The 24,509-nt window shown below is 35.6% G+C and overlaps 1 protein-coding gene across 1 annotated transcript in view; it reads right to left on the bottom strand.

The window, feature by feature from the left end:
• Positions 1-24,509, bottom strand: part of LOC124168953 (dynein axonemal heavy chain 7) — a 133,320-nt gene that overhangs the window by 26,656 nt on the left and 82,155 nt on the right. Inside the window, exons 37-48 of the mRNA XM_046547370.1 lie at positions 23,139-23,480; positions 21,376-21,604; positions 20,058-20,211; positions 19,167-19,300; positions 18,638-18,829; positions 16,133-16,405; positions 10,040-10,172; positions 9,173-9,364; positions 8,843-9,026; positions 5,430-5,575; positions 4,946-5,098; positions 115-266 (exon numbers count right to left, since the gene is read on the bottom strand). Of these exons, the coding sequence (XP_046403326.1) occupies positions 115-266; positions 4,946-5,098; positions 5,430-5,575; positions 8,843-9,026; positions 9,173-9,364; positions 10,040-10,172; positions 16,133-16,405; positions 18,638-18,829; positions 19,167-19,300; positions 20,058-20,211; positions 21,376-21,604; positions 23,139-23,480 (2,284 nt within the window). The remainder of the gene's footprint in view (positions 1-114; positions 267-4,945; positions 5,099-5,429; positions 5,576-8,842; positions 9,027-9,172; positions 9,365-10,039; positions 10,173-16,132; positions 16,406-18,637; positions 18,830-19,166; positions 19,301-20,057; positions 20,212-21,375; positions 21,605-23,138; positions 23,481-24,509) is intronic.

Raw genomic sequence — 24,509 nt, forward strand, 5'->3', positions numbered from 1 at the left:
GTTCTTTGATCGACCAATCACAGTTAAATACATGTAAGGCCTCATTAAAGTTAAGTAGATACTACTGCAAAGAAATTAACATGACCTCAAGATTAGATATTTTAAATCAATAACCTTATTATATTTGCACGAAGACCTTTCGGTGGCTCATTGGTCATTTTGATCCCATTTTGAAGAACCAGGACAGGGAAATGATCAGCTGGATATGATGTCAGCCAAAGACGAAAATCAGGGTGAGTTCTTTCTGGAGAAAGTTCCTCAACAACCTAAAATGAAGTATGAAATTAGAAAAATAAATTTTGTTTTCTGATGGTTCTTTGGGAATAGTTTTAATCATGCACAGAATAATGTAACATGATAAAAATTGTAGGGAAATACAGTTTCATCACTTAAATCAAAGTTGACATTTCTAATTGGGAGATTCAATTTGGCTCATCATAAGCGAATGGAACTATGATAACAGGCTGTTGACTTTAAGTGTTCTCTTTGGCATATACTCCGATGGAATCTCACTTAGTTAAATGTCAAAAGGTTTAATTTTCTCATTTTTTTCCTCGGAAAGAATCACTAACTTAGGTAATTAACAATAATTAACAAAAAGAATCCCAAATGAAGACTGTGTTAGACCTGAATTTCTAAAGATAAAAGACCCTAAATGTGGAGGAATAGCCAAGAACCTATTCCATTATCATGACACATATTCTCTTTTTAACATCATCCAGAACTTCATTTCCCATCAAAAACATCCCAAAAGTTCATTGCAGCTGCAATAGTGAGACTCATCTTCAATCTACATGTGTACATATATGAAATATTTCCTCATCCTGCCACAATGCAACCCTCATTGCGTATATGCAAAGCCAACAACCTAGCAGGAAGACTCCAATTTCCTTGGTTCCATCATATTCGTTGCAAATACAAAAAAAAATCCATCTCAGGATCATACAGATGCCACCTGTTCAACTAGCAGGAAGTGATTACAAAAATTCACAAGAAGTGGAAATTAAACCAAATTCTTAGGGCTTTCTGGGCCAGTAAACTATTCTAGATCCTTCATTCTCACAGCAATTTATAGAGACGCATGACACATGGGTCAATCTTCGAAAAACATACATTTTCTACAGGCATAATTTAAAAAATTAATTGTTGATTATATAAGAACCAAAATTGTGTAATTACAGCTAGTTAATCATACAATCTAATGACATAAGTGGTATAGATTGTTAGTATAATTTACACTGTTTTTTTCTATTTTTTCCTCTGTGATGTCTGCTGACAATATTGTTTTAAGTACATATACCGGTACTAGCCACATTGATAACTTTTACGGGAGTCGCCTGCAATGCACAAATTGTACAAAAAATCCACAGAGAAAAAATCATTCGCCTTGACCATGATTCAAACCGGGATCTCCTGATTTCCAGTCGAGTGCTTTAGCCAGGTAAGCTACTAAGGAGTCATTCTTGCCTATGGAAATTTGAGGACTATCAAGGTGGTATGGACTGCTGAGCTTATGATGCCACGAGTAGTTCAAATCGTGGGTACAGCGCCACAGCCGGGGAGCAAAGCCCAAACTTTGACCACAAAGAGACGGTAGCTCTTGACTGATTTAAGTATACCGGGACTAGCCACGGTGATAACTTTCATGCGAGTCACCCTTGATGCACAAATTTTGCGAAAAATCCACAGAGGAAAAATCATTCGCCTTGACCAGGATTCGAACCCAGATCCCCCTATGGTTGGATTTTTCGCACAGAGGAATATTTTGTTAATTCATGAGAAAAATTTTGTTTTATTTGTCATTGGAAATTCTGTAACAAGTCATAGTGTGTCATCATGTCCGTTACCATCTGTCATGTCCATGGACTGCAGAGTTCACAAACATGATGTCCACGGAAATGACGATTTCGTCAAAATTAAGTTATAGTTGGGACTGACAATAAGTGAGGACACTATCCTCACGACATTGAACTTGTATCTTATCGCTATAAAAGATGTCTCCATTGTAATTAGTAAAATATGTTGAAAGAACAAGGCAAACGTCGAGTGGAACACACACGTCTTTATTTCTCGGACGACAGACAAGAACAGAGAACAAGGCTTGAAGTGCACAGCAGTACACGAGAGAATGATAGATGACAAAAGAAGAACAAAATGCCACTGGAGTGTAAACTCAACAAAAGATTTCACTTTTACTAATTTTTACCTGTCCACGGACATGACTGATGATCTTTACTCCTTCAAAAAACTGAACTAAATTTTTCTTCCAGCATTAAAACATTCACTAAACCAAGGATAAACTCAAACAACCCAACGTAGCTGACAATCTCCTTCTCTACACACTCGTTGTTCAGGGCTGCGAATAACTCCCCCTTTTTCCTGTGTGTCCACTGACATTGCTTTTTTGGGTAGGACAAATGTTTTTTTATAATATGTATTAAGAAATAAATGCAATCCAAAAAGACTATTTTGGAATGTTTATAAAGGTGCAACTTGTTTAATGATCGATTTTATTATATATTATTTAGTAAAGGTTGTTAATACAATGAACACCTCTTTGAAAATCTATGTGGGACTGCCCACGGACATGATGAATCATAGTCTGTGGACATTAAATTTGGGGAAAATAATTTTTTTCTTTATTAATCTGTGGCTAAAGCTAGTAAAAGGGAACATAAAATAATAAGCCAGTTTAGTTTTGATTTAACAGTTTTGGTTTTCTTATTTCAGTCAATGGACTTAATTTTGTATAATTGGGAACATGCATGGGTCGTCGATTGCTCTAAAAACTATTTTGAATAAGTAAAATCAATGCATTAGCTTGCAAAAATAACTAAAGTTTCTCCATTCATCATCTAAATAAAAAAATTGACTTTAAAATCGAGAAAAATTTCTCTGAGCCGACCACTGTGCGAAGACTGCCAATAAATAAATCATACAGTAGAATCCTGATTTAAGGTTTTTCAGGGGGGACAAAATTTAAAACACTAAATGCGGAAAAACACTAAATGAGGACCTGCCATTTTTTTCAGGTTTTAGGGTCTGTAATGATTGGAATGGCTTTTTATGAATAAAAAATATTATTTTAAGTAACTAAAAGGTGCTGAATGCAGCAAAAAAATTCTTTAATGAAATGTTCTCTGCCCTGTGAAGGTTGGATAATACTTTTCAGGAATCAGCTAAAAAAATGGGTAGTAAAAATAAGTAATGAGAGGATGACAATTTTTTTAATGAAATATTTTAAGAAAATTATAATAAACATCAACTTAAAAGCATTTCCACACAGATTATTATTATGGACATTAGTGATTCCATTTTTACGCATATTCCAGTGGTCTCGATGAAATTTAGAATTATTTCTGTAGAAGTGACATGTAGGTGACTATAGCATTTCTAATATAATAAGAAAAGGTGTAAGTAGGTACTCGAAAAATCATGAGGAATGAGTGAAATAAAGGGACAGCAGAAGATCGCTAATCCCGAATTCTCAACAAGGGATTTATGAGCCTTTAAAAAGCCTCCTATGCGCACATTTTGCATTTTGAGGTCATCCCAAAAAGTAGAATCTTATTTTAGTATGAGTAAAAGTCAATGGTGATTCAACTCGATGATAACACCAGATTCGTTGTCATATATCCGCGGCCTTATGCAGGTCGAATGGAGCCGGGAGAAGTTGCTTACGCGGCGCGCTGATCACCTTGACTCCGACTCGCCTTGTTTCTCAGCAGCTTTTAATAAAATTTGGTTGGACCTTGAATAACGATTAGCTAAACTCTGTTAAGTGAAAAGGTTTAATCTTCAACAGAACTGGATTTCATCCGAAAAATTGTCAGAACCTCTGGAGTTTGGCAATTTCCTCAGGGTTATGATGTCGAAGTCAACCACCAAGGGATACCTGCCGGATTTTCGTATTTTTCCGCGCTCATCTATTCTACCGTGAGTATGCGGTGATTTTTTTTCCAGTATGAGCGATTTATTTAGTCATGGACCGTGATAGTTCGTCAAAACTCCGATTGTCATTCTCTTTTGACATTAATTAGCACCAGATAAATATTTTTGAATCGACAGCGATATCAACCAGCCGCATGTCGATAAATTGGCTCCGAGATATCTAAATTACGATGTAAAATAATGTTGTTCCATAGGGAAAGAATGCTCTCACTCACGGTCATGACAGGGGAAACACTTCCTCTGTTCTTTCGCTGTTCCTCCGTGGAAACTGACCTTGGAATGGATTATAGAAAGAATCTTCTAGTGAACTGCGCAATTGATATTGGGCCTCCTCTTTACCCTCTAGAAAACCGTTATTGCAGCGGCCCTCGGAGGATAACTCGTGTCATCAGTCGTCACGTATCATCGAAGTCAAGTTCATGAAGTGAAGGATAAGGTAGTTCGAGGTAATTAAGGGATGACTTTGCTCCATTAGATCGGATCTGATACAAAAAAAGCCTGGTGTTTGGATCAGAAGGGGAGCGAAACGTTACGAGAAGACAAATCACCCAACTTGCGAGTTGAAGGTGGCAGCGCTGCGCTCGCGGAAGAAAGCAGTTGAAGAAGCGTTCCCCGGTTGATTCTATCGACTCTTGGTAAACTTTCATGAGACTGTTCTTGTTGATGAGCATATAAATTCGAAGATTTGGATGAACCGCCATGAAAAAACGTTAAATCGGGCAAAAAAAATCTTGAGCGGGACAAATTTTTACGACCATAAATGCGGAAAAATGCAAAATGCGGAAACACTAAATATGGATAATTTTTACATTGTCCTAATAGGGAATGAATCGGGACCCAAAAAAATAAACGCTAAATGCGGAAAAACATTAAATGCGAAGACCTTAAATCCGGATCCGACTGTACTAAGTTAATATTTTTAAAAAATCAGTGGAATGAAGTGCAATTAACCAATTTTAATAATATCCAAATAAATGAATACATATATAAATACCTTCTCAAGAGATGGCATCCAACTTTTTGCCAAATGGCAATTTTGAAGAACCACCCATGTGCCATTTTGAACTCCTTCTTTTATCATTCGTAGTGCAATAGGGCCTTGTCCTTGGCCAAGAGAGAGGGAATAAAGACGATTCTCCAAAAATCCCTATTAACATAAAAAAGAAAATACATCTTCATTTCTTTTAACTTAAATGTACATGCATCAATGCAGCTGATATTCTAAAATGAATGTGTTTATTTGAATAATGGGAGTACAAGAGACTGTGAATAAATAGAAGTAACCTTTTCAAAAAATAATACTTGACTTTGATATTAATTCCCTGAAGAGAAAGTTAAATTTTTAAGAGTCATTTGAAAGAAAGAACACCACCACACCTTCTCAAACTGTAAATAATGCATGTAACATAGAGTAAGTAACTAAAGGGAATCTTAAAGAGAGAGAAACAGTAGTCACTAAATTACATTATCTAGTATACCTGGTTCGCAGCAAATCTAAAAAGACCAGCAATAGGATCTGCTCCTGGAGTCAACACAAATATCAACGGAATGCAGGAATTGGAGTCACCGTAGGAAGAAGAGAGGTCAAATGGTGGTGGCTCAACAAACTCTTTTCCAAGTTTCTCTATTTTGAAAAAAGATATGCAATAAATAATGTCATTAGTAAACCTCATTCACCTGATCATTGAATAGTAGATGTAGTAAATTCTGCTAATATCTTACTATTCACAAAAATGAAAATGAAATACATCATTGTAGATGGTTAAAATGAATTATAAATTAGTGCCATCAGTAATCCATGAAAGAATTTAAGGGTCATTTTTAATCTGTTCATAATATGCCCGAATATCAACCTTTTTTCAAATCTAAATATAGAGATATATAATCGAAAGTAATGATTTTCATTTCAAAGTTTTTAAATTTTTCCCAAGCAACAGTTAGTGTCATGTGAGTTTTTAATACCACAAATGATCAAAACCAACTTAGGTGAAAATAGTTTTCAATAAATAGAGGTGAACTTATGCAAACTCTAACAGTTCCTGGCCCACTAGCATTAAATTTTGGACTGGGAAAACATGTACAATCTAAGCCTCGCAAATTCCTCCTACTCTATATCCAGAGGGCTAACTTGAATTTTCCATGGTAGTAAAAATACCTCTTTTAAAGAGGACAAGCTGATGGGGAGATAAGGATCTCTTCACTCAACCCATGGATATAAATGAAAAACACACTCACTTTCATTAAACCACAGCTAATTATTTCAAGAACTAACAGATTTTTCAAAATATAATAGTCCTCTTGAAACTAGTGAAAAATGAATGGATGTGATGAATTTATGAAACATTAATGGAAAAATATTGAATGGCATGGAATGGAATAAAATAAAAAATGGCAAATAAATAACATAAAAAATTTAAATAATACCTTCTTAGGGTGCCTACAATGCATATTCCCTCATGAAACAAAGGGAGGTATAGTATTTGACGGCATACAAGATGCACCTTTTTTCCAAAATAATGGCTCAAAAAAATCATCTGCATCTTACATATGAAGATTCGACCCCCATGGATTAATGTTCAGTACTGACTCAATTATATTTGCTAATATATATTTATTATTCAATTGAAGAATGCTGAAGTTGTTATTATTAACCTCATTGCTATTACTTGATTTTTTTTATTTCTCGTATACAGCATACTCCCAATTAATTGGGCTAATGATGGGGAGAGGCTGCACAAATACTGTATTTCTCCAAATATAGTCCCCCTCTGAATATAGTCCCCCCCCCCCTAATTTTGAGGCTTCAGTTTCAGGAAAAGTTAAAAAATGAATTTGAATATAGTCCCCCCTTTACTTTTAACACAGGCATTTTTGGAAAAAAAGGGGGGACTATATTCAGACATATGCGGTAATCTGAAAAGACAAATACTCCAAACTTTACTCTTATTTCTCGTATTTTTCATAATTCATGTGAATCAAACGATTTACAATTATTTATGCACATTGTCTGTTATTTTAGGTTGCTTTCTGGAATCATTCACACCTATCTTTTCCCGACCGCAACAATTTTAGCGGCGAAAATGTGATTGTACTCATATTCCTATTACCTGGTTTCTGAAAACCACACACCCGTGTCTGCGAGATCATATATCCAGGAAATTGGCTTGCAGGAATGCTTCAAAACCGCAGAGTGATGTCGGAAACTACACTATCAGGCACCACACGTACATAGTCGCATCTCGTGCAAGTTGCTCAGTATGCAATTGATGCGGGACGAGGTTCCGCAATCACTGAACGCAATCATGCACCGCAATGTTTAGATAACATGAACAAGGAGCTTCTGTGATGGTAATGGCCACAGGATCACCCCATCGCACAGCATTGGTTATAGGAAACCACAACTTTTGTCAATTTGTCCACGCAGGCGAGTGCCTGGCTATTTCCCCCGCTGTTTTCACTTCTTCTTCCCTTCCTCTCCAGTTTGACCTTGAATAGTCTCGGCATAAACATGCCCGAGTTCGACGAAATCTCCAGAGGGCCATATTTAAGTGAATACGAGGCCACGGCAATAATTATGCGATATGAAACATCTAATTATAGATCGTATAAAAAATTTCCTTTAATTTACGATTAGTTAACCATTGAAAAAACCTTAAAATATAATCAAGAGTTTTTTTTCCCGCCACTGCTCATCGTTTGCATGCTAGAGCAAACATCCAAGTTAACTTGAAACATTCCTTGTCAAAAAGTAAATAAAAGAATTCCCTTTTACAAAAAAGATTTTAATGAAAATAATAAGCCCGGTGTAGGCTCGCATTAAAATGCAAATATCCTTGTGCTTTTGCGTCCGATTAATTTTTTTATAAAGATCGCGGTAAACAAAGAAGTGTAAAACTTATGCATGGGTAAGCCACAACAGGGGTGCAGCTAAGAATCAACGCCAGGGAGGGTTTTAGGTGCAATTAATACTTAGAGGTGTGAGGGTATTGCATACCTGCCAGGGTAAGTGGAAGTTGCAGGGGCCCTCCACCAGAAAAATTTTAAGATTAATGATTCAAAATGGCGAGTTTTACGGCTTTCTGACGGATATTTGATTAATCCTAACACTGTTCTATAAGTAATAATAATATATCAAGTAAAATGGATTAAACTTAAAAATTTCCCTGAGCTCTGGGGGGGGGGGGGGGGGTTTATCCCCAAAACCCCCCCCTCACTGCACCACTGAGCCACAACACTGATAAACCAGAGCCAGATACTCGGGAGTTTGCTGTATTACAATCTACAATCGTTTCGCACGCTTCTGCAATATCGAAGGAGTTGTAAACAAGATATCGGATGAGCTTGATCGTATTTTTACAATTGCATAAGATCGAATAGGGACTAACTTAAGTTGTTGGGGTACCACACCTTCAAGTAGACTTTTTACTTGTGAATGTCATACTGAAATGAGAGGGTGTCTTATTTGCCGGTGCATCTGATATGTCAATGCATCATATATACTGATGCATCTTTTATGGCGGTGCTTCTTATATGCCGTCAAATGGTAATTATTACACCTTCCCATTCTTTTCCATACTTTACATACATTTACAACAGATTTCAATAACTTCAGGTGACTTCTCAAAAATGTTTGCTTGTATACCTTGGAGGATAAACAAATAGCAGAGAGAACGAGGGAAAGGCATCTTTCCCCCTGAGGGTATTAAAACAAAATTTTTTAGAGATGAGGTCAACTGAAAGTAATACAAAATGCATTCAAACTGGTTGAGAAGTAAAATTGAAGTACTTGCGGAAAATTGCCGGTAACTTTTAAGTCACTATTTCAATAAAATTCCACCAAATTAAACCTGAAATGACCCTCCACACTCATTTTCTGTGGCCCTTAGGTTACCTTCAACAAAATCTTGAACAGATGGTACAATTTTATCTGGTCTCAGGCATCTCAGGACAACCAACTTCTCGAGGGAACTTAATTTATCTCCCCAAACACCAGGCAATTGCTCGGTCTGAGGGTTAACTTTATCAAAGTATGCCTTCCAATCAGAAAGATTCTTTTCAAAATCTTCCCGCATTCCCTGTAAAATGAACAAATACAATGAATGATAGAATGCACTTCACCTAAGTGCATGATTTAACAAGAGGAGAGATGTTGCAATTAAACATTTTATGTCTTTATGCTGCTTGACCCCATCTTCCATTGTACATAAAAAAGATGGCATACTTTGAAGGCAGGCATTTTGTCCAAGCGGCAAAATTCATCCCAAGACTTAGTTGGCAACCATTCAGCTGGATTAGGATATGGATTCTCCAAACCAACACCACCAGTCAACAAGAACATCCACTCATCATGGTCCACTTCATCGTTTTCTGCCATCAGTGTCAAAGTCAGCAACATAGAGAAGAGCAACTTGTCCTGGAAGATGAGATTGCAAAGAATTTGCATGCATGCTAATCAATCAAATGAATTTGTTGACGGCATGTGACAAAATGCATTTTTTACAATAATGATATTTATTGACATCACTGGGATAAAACATCCATAATTTTTGTCAAAATACAATTTAAAATAAAATACAGTTTCTTTTTACAGTAATATGCATAATAAAAAAGAAACATCCAGATGTAAATAGACAAAAAAGACAGACTTTAATTTTTATATACCTTTTTGCAACGTTTATTGATGATAACTATGGTGATACAATTCATGGTTACCCATCAATTTTGGTTAATTAAATGATAACAAATATTGCTTAAATTGTCGAAGTCGATCACTTATTAAAATTGCAATATTTCTGGTCTAGGAAATGTATACTATTTCTTTAAATAATCTTTTCGATAAATTGTTTTCGGTATCTAAAATAGAATATTAACATAGAACTTATTTTATTTTTTGCTGCGAGGACCCAAGAGACTCAACGGGTGTCAATAAGTCTCGAAAGGGCGAGACTTCTTGAGTCTAGTCAAGACCAGAAAGGATCTCACCATGTCAAGAGTCCCATCCTGACAATGCCGAGAAATGAAAGTCTCGTCAAAACATTCTCATCTGGTTAACAAAAATTGAAAAATTAGAAAAGAAAGAATTTCATACCTTTTCAAAAAGACTTCGACAAACATTGGCATACAATGAGTGCATGAAACCTTTATCCAAGTCAGCAATTCTTTTCTGTACATCATCCACTCTCTCTGTGCTGTCTATTGTAAGTTTGAATAAGCTAACAAACCTAAAAAAAATAAAAAATATATATTAATCCTTTTACTGCCACCAGGCTGATTTATTGGCCCTCGCTGGTTGAGCGAAAACTGCCAGGGGCCGATTTATCGGCCCGAATTATTTCACTTTTTTTTCGTGATTGTGGCCTTTTCAATGGCTGAAATTTATGTTAACCCCCATAATCTATCTGTGGTTATAAGATGTAAATATGTCTTAAGAATTGGGAAAAAAATCTATACATCTTATATATAAAAATGAATCGCAAAATGTGTTGGTAAGCGCATAACTCAACAACGCCTGGACCAATTTGGCCAATTCTTTTTTTAAAATGTTCGTTGAAGTCCAAGGATGGTTCTTACGGCGAGAAAAAATCGAATAATTGCCGGGAAAACCCTAAAAACAGCCCTTTTCTTTTTCACATACAAACGTTTTCTAATCTAAAATAAAAGAAAGTCGAAAATCGTGTTAGTTAGAACACTTATAACTCGAGAACAGATGCACCGATGTCAATGAGATTTGGTTCTTTGGATTCGTCTCAGGCGGGGTTAACATATGGGCCATTAAAAAAAGGATAATTTCACAAAAAAAATTCATCTCTTTCATATGGACATGCTTTTAGGAGTTATAGTAACACAACAATTGATAAGTCGGTCAAAACTACAAATAAAATAATTTGTTTTGTTTTTACCACTTTAATGACTGAATTTCGTAACAAAATAACATTTTAATTACTACATATATTCAAAATATTAATTAAATTGAAATTAAATTTTAAAAAATTAATTCGAGCTAATTGTAAGCCCAGCCGTGGCCCAGCTCGAGTTGACACTTCACTACCGTGTTTGTAAACAAATCTCCAAGCAATTGTTGACAAACGGTAATGTCCGTGTTCCTGTCGACGAATCGAGTAGTTTTAACTCATTTCCTTGGAATTATTGCAAATTATTTTCAGCGAAAGGTGAGCTCATCAACAAAGCGTTCCAGAATATGATTGATCACCAAAAGAATCAAAGATGGTTTATTTAGCGAGCAAGAACGAAGATGTGGATGACTAAAACGAGGTAAATTCAAATAGTTCGTACTCTGCATTGGTTCGAATCTTTTAAATGTGTTACAAACGAAGACGAAATCACCAACTATCTATCTGAATATTTTAAGTCCTTGGACGTACCTGGCTTACCAAGGCACGATTCACAGAAAAAATGTAGTTTCTGTGTTCATGATCTTTCGAAGCATAAACCAACCATAGCTATCCAACGGAACGTGTTTGGTGATTAAAAAAATTGGTAATGAATGTGATTCACGTAACTTTACTCAAAGGAATTTCAAAGGTGAGGAAGTCCTCATTCCGAAGATTCCATGATCTCAATTCATATGCCCTTATGAGCTTAAACGTATTCAATTTCCAATTCGTGTTACATTCGTGATAACGAGTAAAAATCGCATGGTCAGTCTTTCAGTTTTTGTGTTGTTTGTGCTCATGTGCTAATGAAAACCCATGATTTTCTCATGGTCAATTTAACGTGCTATGTTCACGAGTCGATAAACCATCCTCTGTATTTCTTCCTTCACCTCAAGTGCGTAGCTAGGATAGGGGGTTTTGGGCGCAGCTAATACTACGGGTCTGTAGGGTATAGAAAACTAGCTAAGGTAAGCGGGAAGTGTGGGGGCACTTCCCCCAGACATTTTTTAAGATAAATGGTTCAAAATAGTGGGTTTTGCGACTGTGTGATTAGTTAAATATGTTTTGTTTGTTAGTCATCCGTCCCCCTAATATTAATAACAAAATCTTTCATAAAAAAACTCTCTTAAGCTCTTGGGGGGGGGGGGGGGGTTATCCCCAAAACCTCCCCTCGCTGCGTCACTGCTTTGCTTCGCTATATTTAATTAGCTTCATCCGCTTCATCTTGCGCCTGATAACAAAGCCAAAAGTGTTGTTTATCAGAAGGTGCTTGACGCAAAACATTAAACCCGAATGTGTAGGGCTCACCGTGGTGCGTTTACGCATGCAGTACGTTTACGCATTGCATTTTTTCCAAACAGAGATACTAAAACTGGCGCGCCTTAAGTCATTTAATGGGAATGCTGCTTCATAGGGGCTTTTCTTTCACGATTTTGAGCATCAGTTAAGCGTCGGTCTGGGGTTGTGTCAACCTGCCCCCTGAATGGGCCAAGTGTATGCAACAGACTTGGACCTAAAAACATTTTTTACAGCTAATAGCGCTTATAGCCAACAACTGAATGCGTATAATTTTTATTTCATGAACTGCTTCATTAAACCACAATGCCCAAAATTTCTTAAGCTAAAACGTAAGAAAATTTATTGAAAAAGATCCGCGTAAACGTGCTTCGATCCACCATGTGTAGATTCAAAAAAGAAAATATCTTTCTGACAAGCAATTTTGGTACTCATTTACGTAGTTTTATTGAATTTGTATCCTTATTTTATTATAATAAATTAAACTTGATTAAAAACGATACAGCCGCTCTTGATTTATAACTGGTGTAAGTAAACTGTAAGTTCATTGATTGTTAGGCGGTACGAAGTTCGCCGGGTCAGCTAGTATTAAATAAAATTAAGATGCTGAAAAATTTTTAAATCTGAAATGTTGCTAATTCCGGAAAATAGCCTTGGCAGTCTTCGTACATCCCACCTGAAATGGGCTGGCATTAAAAGGGTTAAAATGAATGAAAATCAACTACCAAAGTAACTATATTTTCTAAAATTCTGATAGCCAAACAATTTTTCACTTAAAACATTAGGCTCAGTTACAAAATGCCTGTTTAAACATTTCCTTTTTTATTAATACATATTATCACTACATTCCTACACCGTACCGTAGCCAAGGAGAGGGGTCATTAAGAATAAAAAAATGAAAACATGAAATGAAGAAGAAGTATTATGCATGTTTCATTTTTTGCCATTTTAACTTTATGACTAAATTATTGACTAATTGAAGATATTCAAGATTGTATGATCCACAAAAATTGTGTTGCATTTATGTTGTGTTGTGTTTTTGTAAAATTTAATGAAGTAATTTAATTCTTAATTAAATTACAAAAAATATCCTGCACGTTAAAAACCATTGTCGCCATTTTTTTGTGGATCATACAATCTTGAATATCTTCAATTAGTCAATAATTTAGTCATAAAATTAAAATGGCAAAAAATGAAATAAATTAATGTAAGGTCCAATGTATTGACTTCAAATGAAGTAATTTTTCTATGCATGCAACATTTTAATTTCAGCTGTATGATTACAATCAAAATGGGTACCTAAACCTTCTTCCCTCATCTGAGCAGTTGTGCAATGGATAGCTTGGTCAGCTACTAAATGCTAGTTTGTACATTAGATTTTTGTCAAGCTATTTTTTTCTCTCCATCACAAGAAAAAATTTACATAGTTGCCATGTCTTGCATCTTCACCGAGGCACTTGAAGTTGATGAAACTTTTTCCAATTTACATTTAACTCCCAATTATCCATACGTGAATATCACCCTCCTTCAATGCTTTCCGCAATCTTCATAAAAAAATAAAATCGGACACAAAAGCACCAGGATTTGAAAGCAAGGATACACAAGGCCAGTGGCGGCACGTGCATATATACGCATGTTAGCAAGTGCACACCCAAAGATGAATGAATTATTAAAGAAAACTATTCCTTTGCAACGAGAAGGATAGAAATCCTGTGAGCATATGCAAGAAAAATGAAGCTCCGAATGCTACAGCTATCTCCTTTTCGAATTCACCGCTCTACAAGTGTGTAATCCCGTGGCATCGCGCCGGGTGCATTTTCGGTCTATGCGATTGCTTGAGGGTGCTCTGGCGGGACGAAGTAAGCGGGGGGGTATGTGCTGTTCAAATGGGTGATGGGAGCAGACTCAAAACGATGCGAGTGCGCACGCACATATTTTTGGTGAGTGACTCGCAGGTAGTGTAGTGGTGTAGCCGTCTACCTGGGCTCAGGATCCTAGTCCGTCTGCTACAGAGTCATCTGTATGGCCGTTTTCTACACTACTTCCTCATAGGGTGTAAGGGAAGAAGAATGAATTTCACCTACCGTCACTTGTATAGGTGTGTTTAGAATAATTATTTTCATGTATGCTAATATTATTTCTGTTCATGCAATTATAAGGGTAGAATATACCAGTGATATGTTTTGCTTGCTATGTATTCTATTACGACGAAATGTGATGCTCATGGATTAGTATTAACATAATATAATTAAATCATCCTATATCTGCTCTATTAATGCACACCCTAGATAAATTACCACCAGCCACCACTGCACAAGGCTCATTATTTCCATTAATATTCCCTTCATAAAATGCAATTATATTCTTTCAGATGAGGAATGTTTCAAGTTTATTAGGACGTCTGCTCTAGAATTGAAGAAAATGATGAGAGGATGGAAAAAACTCTTGATTAATTTTAGAGGATTTCTTCAATAGATAACAACTGTAAATAAATGAAAATGTCATCTACAGTCTTTAAATGAAGTTTCCATACTGCAATTGCACAATTGCTGTGGACACATAAGCAGATAAATACAGCACAAGGGAACCGGAGATTTTGTCACACTCGAAAAAAGTTTAGGCAGCAACCAGGCAAGGCCGAACTGGAAAGGAAGGGAGTAGTGGCAGAGAAGGAAGTGGAAAGCAGACGAAGGGAGTAGAGATCGCATGAGTCAGAGACAGCGTTTGCCTGTGCAGACAGTTAGCTCGAGTTTATCAATCAGTGGCAATGCGAGTACAACGACATTATTGCCACAAAGAAAATTGCAGTTGAGTGACAAAAGCACTCAACAGAGGCGTAAATAGGAATACGCTTTGGGGGCATAAGATGGCTTGGGGTGGCGACCTCCCTCCCAGGTAATGGGTATCCAGGAAAATTTTTGAAAAATGACAAGCCTAGAAATACATTTTGCATCATTTTGACAATAAAAATTTAACTTTAAGCAGATGCAGTTATTAAATGTCAAAACTAAACGGTAGTTTTAAATATTGTTTAAATTTCTCCAAGGCTTAGGGGGGGATCTATCTCCCCCCCATAGTTATGCCATTGGCTCTCAATGAGTCCTGGAACCAATCTATAATAAAAGATCATGTGCATGAGTATAATTTTTTGTTTGTTAGGATGAGTCAATTCCACTTTTTTTTATTCAGATTCCAATTCCAGTTCTTTCAAATTGATTCCCAATCCTCAATTCTAATTCCATCGATTCTAATTCATACTAACAGGTGGGATGAGGATTTGTCAGTAGCATTGCTGTCATTAAAATTTAAGAATTGAATGTTTTAAAATAACAAAGACAATTAAGTTGCCCAAAAAGTATATTTATTAAAATTATTGAAATAGTATTATAGTAAGTAGTATATCCTCAGTTAATAAAATAATAAACACTTTCACCGTTTCAGACATAAATTGTTAACTTATTATTGTACAGTGCACAATGGCTCAGGTGTATGGCGGCCTTTATGCTCCAAACTTATTGCCTATTTTCAAAATATTTATTTTCCTGGAATCGATAGAATCGGAATCGACTTTAGGCGATCGATTTTCGATTTCCAATTCTGTGCCCAAGAATCGGTGGGATCAAGAATTGACTCATCCTTAGTTGTTTGATTTGCGTAAATTATGAACATTATCAGCAATTAACGCAAAAGTCTGTATAACCCGTGTTTTCCTAATATTCTGAGAAGCGTAAGATGGGTAGTATCCTGTTCCACCATCTTTGGTGCACACGCAACATAAGCAGCTCATATTAAAATGAGGATACAAGATAGAATTCTCAGCCAATTCCTACTCAAAATCTTATATTTGCCCTTAATAGGCACCTTACCTTAAAGAGAGATGCTTAACCATTTTTTTTCTTAAGGTACCCCTAAGAAAAAGATAAGTCTCCTTTTTTGCACTTCCTAGGTTTCATCATATGATAGAAATTAAAATAAAGATCAATTAAACTCACCACACCAGAGAATACTGGTACATGGGATCAACAGCCGATAGACTAGTCACACAAAAGAATAAGGAAGCAACTCTGAGGGCCAGAGGAGCGTAGATCAAACGTGCAGCATCAATTGAGCGTTCAGTCTCTTCAGATGTGGCCTGCTTCTCCTGTATGTCATCAGCCAATGACTTTGAACTGCTAAGGGCTGCCACAGCTGTTTCATCCTCAAGAATGTTACCAGTTGATGATGAGAGAACATGTAAAATATTATCCTCCAAAGCCTTGAGCTGCCTGAAATGTACAATGTCTTAAACTGAAATTGTGTGATGTAATTATTTTATCACACAGAAAGAATTTCACGGGATCAAAGCAAAAAATATAAATGAATGTGTGCCCATGTGTGCTTTACCACCCTGATTTTTCTTTCAGATATTTTGGAAAAGTAAAACATTCAAAGTAAATCATCTTCGACCTGAAGGCACTGGCACCAGCAAAACTGTTGTCATCACCACAGAAAGCAAAATCTGATAACCCAAAATGAAGACCTTCAAGATTCACCATATTCCACCTAGACTTACTGAAACAATCCACCTATCACCACCAGAATAAAAGGACTGATTGGCGAAGGGAAAGTATCCCAACAACAGGAAGGCACCCAAGACATACCAATTCCCATGCAAGAACAGAATAATACTGAATGTGGAATCTATCAGATTAAGATTCTTAAAAGACCCATCCAAACAAATACATCTATAAAATTTTACGAACACAGGAGAAATTTTGGCAACAATTTAAAAATTTAACAAATTCTCTCTCTATTCCCCAAATTCCACGGGTGCAAAGAAAAAATATTAAGATATGGGTACCCATATGTGCTTAACCACTTCGTTTTTTCAGATATTTTGTACATAATAGTAAATCATAGAAATAAAAATTAAAAAAACTCATACCTCATAATAAATGGCTGTTTTATTCTAGGTAAATCATCTCTTCAGTAGGCAAGTATAAAAAAGCTGACATTCTGGCCTATATTGAAGGAATAGCTTCCACATCAAACATTTTCTAAACAGATGTGATTCCGAGTGAACAATATGAAGCAGAGAATTGCAATCAACTAATGAAAGATTTGGTGATAATGCATGAAATAATACTCTCATGAGTGGACACAATAATTAATAGAGTACCTATTACGCTGGACATTGTCATCACCGATATTTTCTAACTATGGAATAGTTCATATGCAGTTATGATTGAAGAATTTCACTATGTTTTATATTTTTTCTTAGGCTTGAATTTTGGGCTCAATGTTTGGATAAAAGCCATCACAAACATTATTTGCTGACAAAAAAGATTAAAGGTAAGTGTACCAACACAACCCAAAGCCTACTAAAATAAAACTGATGTTTTCAAAGGAGCCAAAATAAAGGTAAATTTAATGATATTAAACTGAAAAACTAGCTCACGTAATACTATTAGAGTTCAATTTAGTCAGCACTCATTTGCTTCCTCTGCCTGTCTACAACATGGGGCACTGCATGAAGCCACGCAGATGAGATGGCTGGCAGGCCTCAACCCCAGTCTGTTGAAGTCTATGGTGGGAGCCATTCAGTCGAAGTGATCACTGAGAGCCATTCAGTCTCAGTCCCAGTCGGTCTGAGTCAGTCAGTAGCAGTCATCACAAAGTGGAAGGCAACAACATACAAGCCACATCACTTGCAGTTGAAGTTGAGCTCTTTGGCTTCGGTCAGAATGAATTTTCTGAAAACACCAACCTACAATCTTTTTCACGTTATATTGATTTTCTGATGCCAATATCCTAACGCAACTTTTGTGTAATATCATAACTTAGGGGGCATCCACTAATTACGTGAGGTGATTTTGGCAATTTTTGGACACCCCTCCCCCCTTAGTGAGGTACCGTGAGATTTGACTCGACCCCTTCCCTCTATTTTTCTTTAATATCACCTAGCTTTTCTTCTATAGAGGAATGTTTATCTGGTTCTAGCGGTGGTAGCAGAAGAAAGAGGGAAGCAAAAGAATGTGGATTCACCGTGAGATTGTTCTAAATTGGTATTTTCATTGTTAATACGTAAACTATGCTTTATTGCTTTGGATTCATTTAAAAAAAACTATTTTTTAAATTTTATTTATTTAAGATTAGTTAACACTAGTATTTAAGATCACTAAGATTGCAATTTTACACTGTTCCTTCGTAAAAAAAAATTATTTATAAAAAGCGATATCTGCCAGGACCCTCCCCCTCCCCACGTGAGATGGGGTGAGAAATGGCTTGACCCTCTCTCTACCTAAATGCCTCACATAATTAATGGATGCTCCCTTCAGATTAATACATCAAATCATCATGTATTTTCTGCATTGCTTGGAATATAGTGCCTTAATTTTGCACAAAATTGCAGGGCAATAAGTAGGTAATAGAAGAGATGAAAGCACATTTTTTTTTTCAAAACTGAATCCCCACAAAATAGGGGGGATTTATAACTGAGAAGTCCATTATACCCTCACCTCTTGTTTTCAGCACCTTGAACAATTAAGAGGTTCTTCTCCTCTTCAAGATCTGGTTGCTCCTTCGCCACAATTATGCCAATTAACTGATCCTGTAATCCAGCAGTGGTGATCATGAAGTTTACTAAAGTGACCTTAACAGCCACTTCAGGTAAATAATGGGGGTTAGGTCGTTTAGTGGTGATGTAAAACCTGAAGACAAGCAAGGAATCAAAAAATGGGCTCATAATTATTCGTGTTCATCCAGCATTCAAACTATATGTATGGCTTATTATCAATAATATCTACTCAATAGTTTGCAATGTAAATACATTTTCTTTTAAGAAACAGAAAATGTATTTGCATTGGCATGTATAAAAAGCACAAAATTAAAGTTCAGAAAAGTCAACAATTGTATAAGATAAAACACTTGATTGACGAGCATAAAAACTACATGCATTAAAATCTTTCACCAACATATTTCCTGCAATTAACAAGTGCTTGGCTTATAGGAAATACACCATTAGTTATCAGTAAATAATGACTTTACCTGAATTCAGATGAATATTCCACAACTGAATCGCCGATTTTGATACAAAGAGTACCTCCCTGCCTAAAAGTCTGCTTCTGAAGTAAGGGCTCCAACACAGCATCCAATTCTTCTCCAATGTTCTCCAGCAAAACCTAGCATGGAGATTGATTGTACATTAAATGCCAAAAATTTACTGCAATTAAATTGTAAAATAAAAGTAAATCCCCCATCGTAACTAACGTAGTAACTATGTAGTGCATTTGTTTACTGTTCACACAGAAAATAGAGTACAAAAAGTACTATTTTCCATCAATCATGGTTAACTGAACCATATAAATGAAAATTAATAGAAATTTTCTATTTTTCACCTGTTTTCCCTTAAGCAGTTGGTGCTGCTGATTTTATTGCAATTTTTTGGCAACATAAAATGTTCACAGGGATGCTATTTTTCTTTAAAATGTAATAATTCATTCACGTTATCATTAGAAAGACAATACATTTCGTAACTAAATGCACCCATAAAATTCAGTAAATTCTGCAATGCTCATAAACTCTATAGAAGTTCTGATGGAGTTAAAGCTTCTGTAACCATATCAAATTACCACCCTGAGCACATGAAGAGGGCAAACTTCAAATGAATACCAAATCTAAATAATTCAACAAAGACCCAAGCAAAAAATAAAATAGAAACTAATTACATTGATAAAACATTTGTTTTGTGACCACCATCACACGGCCAAATATTAATTTGGCACAGTACCTACAGAACTATTTAAATATATAGATTTTTAAAAATATATAATCACAACAAATCGTTCCATCATATTTTCCATTGGAAAAAATTATACACCATTTGAAATGAGCTTTGTGAATTCTCTTGTAAAAATATATAATCTTAATGTTACCTACCGGTCGACCAAATTGTACCCCAACCTCGAGGACTCTCACATAATCAGTATCGCTCAAGCGGATTATAGAAATATTATTGGCTTTTTCCATATTTTTAATCCATTTATTGGCTTGTATCTGTGGATCTATCATCAAAGGCCATCTTCTAGCAGTCCTTAAGTAGAAGACAGTATCATATTTTTTTAAACCGGCCACATTTAGAGATAAAGCTGCATGGATCATTGACAAAAATTTCATCAAAGCTGAGTTTTATGGGTAAATTATAACATAAAAGGATTGCATATATTTTTTGAAGATCTTCTTAAGTGGACTTACAAAGGGAACATCTGTCGGGTGGCCGATCGAGCTTAAATCTTTCAATTTGGTTTTTCCTATAAATTCAATATGCCGAAGTGAGACGATGCACCTCTCATAAACTTTCGAGAGAAAAGTAATTAAAGATCGTAAAAATTGAAGTTACGATATATCAATTCTATTGACTGCCATTCCTACCATGTTGGCACTAACCCAGTGGTTACAGCAGTTGACTACGAAACTTAGCTTAGCTTATGAGTTCGATCTTTTCCCGCAGGATTCCCACCCATAAGTTTTGCGGTCGACCGTTGTAACCACTGGGCTAATGCCGATATGGCAGAAAAGATAGTCAATAGAATTTATGTATCGTAACTTCATTTTTACAATCTATAATTGCTTTTTTCTCACAATTTTACAAGTGGTGTCGTCTCGCTTCGGTATATTGAATTTATAGCAATGATCTGCCAAATCGGAAAATTTTAGCTCAATCGGCCAGCTGATGTTCGTGTGTTCCCCTTGTTAGTGGTCAAAATAATTGTCAATAAAAGCTCAAAAGGTAGGCAAGAGATCATAAAAATGAAAATACAGTTCTCATTAATTTTCAAACTCTTTTACAAACCAAAATATTAAATAAATAATGAAAAAACCCATTGAATCTTTGTAAATACAGGGGGGAATATAATACTAACTCACAATAATATTTTTAACATAAACTGTAACATACTTCTCATCAGTTCAAAATGGAGACATAACTTATCAGATTAATTGCCATTATAAATATTTCTCTGAAGTGGGAATCAAACCATGGACCTTTGGCTTTCAAGGCCACTACATAAACCACTATGTTGTCCAGTTTACTTATTTCCCATAGTAGCTAATAGGAATTCCACCACCATAAATATGGTTATATTTAAATATATCACAAAACTTATTACATTTCTTTCAATTAAATACAAAGGTAATAAATAAAACCAATGATGTACCTGAAAATATTACACATATTAATGCAAATAAATGTACTTACTTGGCAATTATTGCATTATCAATTGAAAAACTGTCTGTTGGCAGACCAAATATGTTCCACTGCCGGATGATTACAGGATCTCCAAGAACAGTTATTAATTGAAAATCGGTTGAGCAAACAATATTTAATGACTGACAAAGTTTGACCCATTTCTCCACAATCTCAATACGAAACTGATTGGTGAATGGCCCTAAGTATGCTAAAACACCAGCTCCAATTAGAACATCACCTATAAAAAAAAAACATTTCAACATTTACTCGGTTGTTTTGTAATCTCTACCACTGCATGATATGACTGCATCTAGTGCCATTATAATTAAGATATTTAATTTAAGCACCAGTTTTCAAATTTGATCGCATACAGATAAAATTAACTAAAGCTTGTTTTATTCCAATTTTTTTTGTGAGTATCACCTTGGCTGTTTTAGGGCAGACCTTCCCCCACAGACAAACAATTTTAAAATAAAAGAGCTCTTAATAATGCTATGTATAGGACCGGATGGTATGCCAAAACCAAAACTATTTCTAAGAAAAATAAATTATGAAGACAAAGAAAAAGTAACTTGAACATTAACGCCATTAAAAACATCTAAAAGAATATTAAAAGTAGCATTAGTAACAAACAAGTTATTTTTATCATTAACTTGAATCAGTTACTTCTTAGGGAAGGTAAATCTGAACCTTAACCCTTAGAATGTGGAAATATTTTTTTACGTTTTGCACACAGAATGAGGGAAAAACATTTTTTAAATGTTTAACCATAGCACAACTATGTGCATGCATCATTTTTCCAAAGGATCACTGAAGGGCTAAACTCTCCCGGACCAGCCCCCACGACAGGGTGTGGCTCCTGAAATTTCCTATCCTAATGCTTATTTCGTATTGTTTCCTACTCGTCCAACGCTTTTAATGTGCCTACAACAAGTGCCCAAATGCAGGGCCATTCCTTGGTAAGAAAGAAGGGTCGCCCTAGACTATAAGGATTCACACACTGCAAAACATTTGGCCAGGGTTGAGGGGAAAAATATTCCCTTCTTCTCTCCCACACAGGCTACAAGCTAAATCCGCTAACTCCCCTAACACGAGGGTAAAATAGTTTCGATATAAAAAAATTAACTGTCACTTTAGTTCGTCAATACTTTTTGAAAACTTTTTCTACAATGGTATCCATAGTGAGCTTAATCATAAAGGGTGTTTCAAAAAAGACTTTACAACTTTGAAAATTCATATACATTAATTCAAAAAAGGTACAGTGTTGGTTTCAGAGTTTTTTTAAAGGGAAACACATCAAGTTTTGACTCACATCATTGGCTAGGGCGGAATCATGCCGCAACAAGCACTAGCGGCATTTATGTTGAGCATGGCTGCCTTCCCTGGACCTGAACACATTAGCTGTGTGTTTTGGTCTTTTAGGAATCAAAGTAAGGAACAACAGTTCAGCATGATTTTCGTACCAAGTACGCTAAAAATCCTACTAGTAGGCCTACAATATGAGTGGCATAAATGTTATGTAGACATGGGGTACTCAGTAAAACATAAGAAATTATAAGGTCATCCAAGAATATCTGACAAAGTCCTTGAGCCAGTGAGACGAGGTTTTGTCAACAGCCCTACAAAATTGACATGGAATGCATCTCTTGAGCTGCAAGCCCCACATACAATGGTTTGGCCTGTGTTGATAAAATTATGATTTGATTTTTTGAAGTTGTCAAGTCCTTCTTCAAACACCCCGCATGGAATTATTATAAAGATTTTTGACTCACCAGTAAGATTCTTATAGATATTTCCCAATGTTAATGCCATAGCTGACCACCTTGAACGCTCACCACCCAAACCGCCAATTAACTGGTCAGCCCTTTCCAGTTTTTTGCTACAGAGATCAACATCTGCTTCCAATTCCAAGCGCCTCTGCTTGTTTTTCTCTAGGATTTCCTCCAGATCAGCAAGTTTAGCCTGAACATCTCTGAGTGTTTGCCTCTTCAATTCCAATTCAGCTTCTGCTTCCCTACAGGTCGCCTCGGCTGCAGCTAAAGCTTCCTTTTTGGGAGCAACCACTTTGACAACTTTATCATATTTTGAAATGGCTATCACCCACTTACACAGGCCTAAGGTGAAAATGAATAGTTATCTTAAATTATAACAATGCACATAGCACTACAAAGCAACGCACAATACCATATATAACAATCAACAATTATAACAAATAAGTCAAAAATGATATGAATCATCTCATGCAAAACTTGAATATTATTGCATTTAAAATTTCTCATTTCTTCTTATCATTTTAAATTACCACAGCCCTCAACTTGGCAATAATTATATACTTGGGGATACTATCATTCACAGAGGGTAGGCTTTTTGAACAGCAAACAAGTAAGGTGTGTACCAAAAAGTAACAGTGACCATCAGATTAAAATGACTCGACCACACGCAAAATTCAAAAATTTTCACTGCGAAACTACAACAAGTAAAAAGTAAATGAAATGTAATCGTTAACAGTAACACAGCTACTTTTAATTAATTTCTTCCAAACTCTGAAAATGCATTGCTTCTACTAAGTACCTCATACCTTCAGAAAGCAGGATAAACTCATATATTAGACACTATACAAAGTCAGATTTAGGTTTGGTCCAATAACTGAGATAGCAAAATCCTTTGATGAATAAATATTGATAAAATAATAAGCAACTAAAAATTAACAACTCAACAGTAAATGGATAGCAATAAGACTCACATCAATTACATTCCCTGTAATTGTAATTATTATTAGTCCCAATAGTAATTATTTCTGAAATAAAATATACATACTATTATTATTTAGCGCCTTCAGGATTGCATTACTGGGTTAAAAAGTAAATGGTAAAAGGAGATGGATTTTCATTTAAAACTAAAATTGTGATAGTGGTTATTGAGACATTTATTTGAATGATTGACAATGAGCATCAAAATTATTTGTTACCTTTTTCATAAATTTAGTCTGCTATTCTCTCCAAAATTGTGATAAAACCAAGCCAGGATTCAACTCATCAATTCATTAACAATAAGCCACAAAAAAACAATGGATAATTTTGGACTATACATTATGTAATAACAGAAATGAATTGCTATGCTGAAAATAACACTTATGTGAGGAA

Source organism: Ischnura elegans, chromosome 12 (genome assembly GCF_921293095.1).
Source record: "Ischnura elegans chromosome 12, ioIscEleg1.1, whole genome shotgun sequence".
NCBI lineage: Eukaryota > Metazoa > Arthropoda > Insecta > Odonata > Coenagrionidae > Ischnura > Ischnura elegans.